The 6,049-nt window shown below is 35.0% G+C and overlaps 1 protein-coding gene across 1 annotated transcript; it reads right to left on the bottom strand.

Moving 5' to 3' along the window:
• Positions 1 to 2,101: 2,101 nt before the first annotated feature.
• LOC18592458 (2-oxoglutarate-dependent dioxygenase 19-like) lies at positions 2,102 to 4,618 on the bottom strand. Its single transcript, XM_007019212.3, has 4 exons — positions 4,391 to 4,618; positions 3,909 to 4,129; positions 2,808 to 3,138; positions 2,102 to 2,359 (listed from the first exon to the last, which is right to left on the bottom strand). Exons 1-4 carry the CDS (start codon positions 4,616 to 4,618, stop codon positions 2,108 to 2,110), a joined length of 1,032 nt encoding a protein of 343 aa, XP_007019274.3. The 3' UTR covers positions 2,102 to 2,107.
• Between the last annotated feature and the right edge of the window lie 1,431 nt (positions 4,619 to 6,049).

The raw sequence follows: 6,049 nt of genomic DNA, 5'->3' as shown, positions 1-6,049 counted from the left end.
TTGTGTTCCGTTCAATGTTGAGAATTCCAGGCGTTGATATGATTTAATGTTGATTGAAGTCCTATGCACTAAGACTATGTGTGCCTGCAAGGATGATGGTATTAGTCTCGCTTGTGAATCTTGCTTGTAGTGCTTTGATGCCAATTGTTTAAGACTATTTCAAGTGATACCATTCGTTGGAAGATTACTCCAGATGATGACTCTAATTCTCTACCCATTGCTTCAGCATGCGCGTGATTCGATTCTTCGCCTACTGTTTAACCCTGAGCATGATTTGACTCTGTCGGTTGGCCACCCTACGTGATTTGATGATGTCCTGAGGAAGACCATTATACTGTTGTGATTTGAAGTGTGAGTGATATGAGATAGCCTCCGATAGGCTTAGATAAATTCGTTTTGAAATTGATATGATACTTTAGCAACTAGCGTGTGCCTATGGATATTTACTTTGATACGACTTTGAGGATAAGCCTAGTAATATACTATTTGTGGAGACTTTTAAGGATGACTAATATACCCTTATCATTGGAGATGTTTGTTAGAACATTTGTTTGCATTGATAGTGCAATATGTGTATGTGTCTAATATATATGTTTGATTTATTTGCACCCCTCACTGAGTATTAGATGACTCACCCATTTATTTTACCATGTGCAGATAAATAGGTCACAAGACTACATGACAGGCGTCGTCCTTTGACAGACCATTTTTGGCCTCTGGTAGGTCCCCATCCTAAGATGTCCTTTCCATTGAGTCTGTCATGTGTTTCCGTCTTTAAAGTTCGATTTAGTTGTTATGTATATAGGCACAACGTGGCATTTGAACTTGAGTTTAGGCTTTTAAGGTGCAAATCTACTTTGTTGGCAAATGTATGACCTCGTGAATATTGTATTAAATATTGTGTATGAAAATGTGCCAAGGGCAACTATGTGTATTTGAATTTAAATATTATATGAATATATGGATTTAGGAACCCTTGGCTATGTGCGCATGATTTGGGATTCTAAGACTTACTCGGGTCTCGCGTTCGTTTGCCGGACTCATGCACTGGTCATGGACCTTCAGGTTTGGGTCGTGATAGGGACAAAGCGATTAGCTGGGGTTAAAAAATTCAGGTGTGATCCTTTGTGGCTGAAGTCGAATTGAATGCATTAGCTTGGTCTTTATATGTATGTTGTCAAGAGAACTTAGCTGTAAAGGAGATAGAGCTGGACGGTACTCTGGTTGTTGGCTAGCTCCGAGAGAAGAATTATAAAGGTGGTGCAAGGAACATTGTTGAGGATTGCAGCCTGCTCGTGGAGCAACTAAGCTGCATTGATGCATCACATTGTACAAGGTAAGTCAATTGATGTGCTCATTCAATTGCCCACCGGAGAAGGATGCTACAACATGAGAATGATCAGCTTATATGGACAAGTTTGGAGGCTTCGCAAATCCTAAGTGTCTTAAGACAGGATTGGATTGGGTCACAGGAAGCAAAAGATGGGTAATGATTGTAGAGCTTTGAAATTAGAGAAATACATGTTTTTTAGAGTACTCTTTTCCTTATTTTTTATTTTTTCCCATTAGGTTTTTTCTTGAAAAGATTTTAACGAGGCTCTAAAATCATGTCTTAGGATCGTAACGAAGTTTATTGGGTGGAGAGGTTTTATATTGTTATATTAGTTATTCTCAAAATGTACTGTTTCTTGATGATTAATGAAATTCATCTTTCTTCAAAAAAAAAAAATCCATATAGGTTTCGACCGCAAGTTAAACATGGTACCACTCACAAAGGTTCAAACATTCCACCCTTTAATAACTTACCTCCGGATTTTATTAGGAAACATAGTAAAGTTACAATTGAGTTCATAATCTACCTAATCTAGAAATTCCCCAAAAGAGAAGAACATCAAACCATTGGACAACTACAAAAACTTCTTTCTATATTACCATATTCTTCTTGTGTTCTCCCAAACACTAACAGCTATTATAAACACACACAACACTTTTATATTATATTACTATATATATGGCGATCAGTTGATGAGTCAAACACAATTAAGACATAGACGATCAACAGCTAGTAAACACATCATCTTCGATATTCTCAGTTGTGCTCATGACATTAGATGGATATTCGAAGCTGTCCAATAGATGACTGCACATCGATTTCATCGTAACCATTAAACTCCAAGGATTCCTTGTAGGTCACCCCTCGGTAGGCTGGTGGGTGAGACTCATCCACGAACCCTGGCGCTGGGGCCACGAATGCGTCCAGTGAAGGTCCATGAAGTGTAGCCATGGAGATTCTTTTGACTTCGTTGTTATCCAGGATTACTCGATGAATATGACTCTTGTACTTGCCATTGGTTAAAATCTGCATAAAAAAATCACTAATTGTATAGGGACAACAAAAAATACTACCCTAATAATCAATTACGTTGATCTACGCAAATATATTAACAATTAAACATCGACATGCACCTGATTTTGGGAAAACATACTTAGTGGGTTGACCGGTTGGGAGTTGGTCAAGAAAGGGAGTAAAAAGGTAATCCAATGGTTAAGCAACAAAAAGAAAAGGCTTATGAATTTGTATTATCCAAAACGTTTTCGTCCTTCTCCCAGTGTATGTCTTTTATAAAGCAAAACCTGAATTCGACTTAAAAATCATTTAGATTTTACACAAATCCGGATGTTTCTATTGTTTTCCAATTGAATTGGTTATAGATTAATCTAGTGTAATTTTTGTAAGATTAACGTCCAATAAGAGATCTGGATGCGTAATAGTATGCTAATTGTCAGTAATTCAAGGGTATATATACCTCAAGATGATCCCCAAGGTTTATGAAAATGGCGTTTCGGGGTATGTTAACACTGATCCACTTTCCATTATGAGAGAGCACTTGAAGGCCGCCATTAACATCTTGTATGAGGGAAACAAAAAGGCCAGGGTCTGTATGATCAGGCACACCGATGGAACCTTTGGAGTGGAAGGATGGAGGATATAGATTCATGGCAGAAACATCGAAGCCTGCTTCTAGCTCGAATTCCTTCGCAATATAGGGTTCTTCATATCCTAAAATTTTTGAGATTGCTTTAGCTAAACCAAGTTCAACCTCACGGAACCTTTTGTAGTACTCTCCAATGGCATCTCTGTCAATATATAGAAAATACCCCATGTGAAGCCATCAACAACTATTTATTTCTAATAAAATTAAATAACTGATCTAAAGATGAGTGCCTGATTTAAGGATACGGTTAGAGATTCGTTATTTCCTTTTTTGTTATATTTATTTTTATTTTATTCTATTCTTCTAAGATGATTCAGAACAAAAAGAAAGATAACTTATGTTTCTGAATTCTGATCATGCAACTTTATGTGAGACTCTAAATAGAATGTCATGCATGTAATTCACCACCAAAATTCAATACCTTCAACGAATCAATGTCAAAATACGTGGAATAACTATTGATCAGATGTAGAAAAGAAAGTGACTCTAAGGCTCCAAATAAAAAATCAATATATATATATATATACTGTTAATCAAATATATAATATAAGATACGAAGCTTTAAAAAGATTTATGGATATATTACAAGGAAATTAAAATTTTAATTAAATTGCACTGCTCTTTTTTCAATTTCTTAATTTCAATAGCAAAAAGGGAATAAAATTGAGATGTAATATCTTTTTATAACTATAAATATGAATATCATTAAGTTATTTCCCATCACCAACAGGTTGGTCACTGTTAATATAATTGCTCTTATTTTTGTTGTTAATGAAATCTCTGCTGTCCTTTTTTATAAGCTATATATATAGTTAATAACCAAAGTTAATTTTTTTTTTTTTTTTGCTCAGTGACCAAAGTTAATTATATCCATAAAAAAAAAGAAAGAAAATGATAGGTTGGTTCATATACCTGAAATTGGCGGGTTTGCTAGGGCAGTGGTACTGGGGATGTACCACTACCTTTAGGAACTCTCTGTTTTCTCCAGCATGGCTTCTTAGACCCCACCTTATCCTATCCTTGGAACTCTTCTTTAAGTACTCACTCCTCTCCTCCTGTTTTGTCAGATCAAAGAAATCCGAAATTCCCTTCAATGCTCCTTCAACCACACCTTCTGCAACACCATTTACCAGCTGCAAAAATGAAAAATTTCCTTCTCAAATAAAACGGATTGTGTCAAGATATATTTTTCTGAAAAGAATGAAACAATTCCTCTCATAAAAAGTTAAAACTATGCATGCAGTTTCTTAATTAGTCAACACTCGCGATCATATAAATGAAATACTGCTTTACTCTGTATGGATCTTCAAGATGGTTTTCTTTTATGAAACATGTATATAAAAGTAACTCTAATGAAATATTCCAATTAAGAGAACAAAATTGGAGGGTCATACATAAAAGAAACCAAATTCCTGGCATGCTTTGCCTAGGTGTTCCAGGGCATTAGCCCGTTCAACATGATCATCAGAAAATAGCAAGGAGTAGTCAACTGTGGGGATTTCATCATGATGATCAGTGGCTGAAACAAGATCGACGGAATTCATGGAGTCATGGGAATGAGAAATGGCTTCGTCTTTCAAACCGTAGGACTTTTTACTAAGCACCCCAACCCTGGTAGCCATATGTCACAGAAGAGAAAGAAAAACAGACAAAGATCACAAAGCACAAAGAATATTGAAGAGCTTTTTGGAGATGGGAAGAGCTGGATTTTGCATGCATGGAGGGACGTGCTTTGGCCCCTTTTATAGATGAATCCCGGACCCATTTATTGTTTTATTTTGCATTGTAAAAGACCTGAAAAAGAATATTATAACTATTTAGATCCACTTGGTATCTAACCAACTTAATTAGTCTTCTCATATATTATATTTAAAGTTCAAATCATTAAACCCATACCTACCTTCTCTATTTCTCTTGATCAACAAAAGATATCCACTTTTCTCCTTCATTAGTATACCACTTTTTTAAAACAACAATCCTCCTTACTATAGTTAGATTGCAGAAAAAAAAACATGCCCTTTGTTGATTTTTAACAATTTATTTTTAAAGAAATTAAATAATATTTCATCGTACATGAGTATGCAATACCTCGTCAACAATAGCCACCTCCACAAATTAGCAAAACAATTAAAATCTTGTACCCTTTTATAATTTACTCTTATAATTAAAATTACGTGGTCTTGTATTTATGTTTGCTTAATTAGGTTGTATTGTGTTTCTGGTCTCATATTGTTTTTTGCCGAGTTGATGGTTCTGAGGCAGTGAACTGTGATCTATTTTTTGGATGCTTGTATAAATTTTATTTTGCCCAACTCAGACTCAGATTTTGGTGCCATGAAAAGTCTCTTGTCAGAAAAGTAAGAAAATTGTAATAACAAACTGGTTGCGGAAATCCATAAATTTGTTTTTGAAAAAAAATTATGTAGATAAAGACAATGACAAGGTTAGTGAAGCTGTAGAGGCACATGGAAATGGGAATCTTGTTGTTAGCGGGGTTTGAGGTTTAATTTTTTAGTTCTTTTACAATTGCAACTTGCAGGTGACTCCAGAGTGACCTAAACAAAAAGGCTCAAGGCTTCCCTCAGCAAACGATGCCGTGACTCGTCAGCATACCTCTATATATGTAGGATCTTTCTTTTCAACAGTTTTTTCTAACGGATTATTTACTTAAATCTTTGGGGTTTTCTTTGTTTTGTCATCAACGTTACTTAAATGGTATATTCATAATCGTTCGACTTGTAAATATTAACGTATCTTCGTAGTGACATTTTATGTCAGTATTTTATATCCAATGATTAAGTGACATGCAAAAAATATAACTATTGAGCCAAATATCCAGCAATTACAATCAATCAGACAGTTATTTCATAAGAAATAGGAATGCCACTTATCTCATATATATCGTGAAGTCAATCAGTATACCGATTGAATAACCACTCATCATGATGATTTAAGTATAAGATTACAAGTTTATGATGTTTTCCCTGTAAACATTTCTTATTTGTTACTAGTGGACTCTCCAGGTGTCCAATGGATGTTATTTTAAACTAATT

The sequence above is a fragment of the Theobroma cacao genome, chromosome 8, assembly GCF_053813885.1.
Source record: "Theobroma cacao isolate CCN51 chromosome 8, ASM5381388v1, whole genome shotgun sequence".
Classification (NCBI taxonomy): domain Eukaryota; kingdom Viridiplantae; phylum Streptophyta; class Magnoliopsida; order Malvales; family Malvaceae; genus Theobroma; species Theobroma cacao.
Note: the sequence above shows the minus strand (reverse complement) of the source record. Positions and strands in the feature narration are given on the sequence as shown.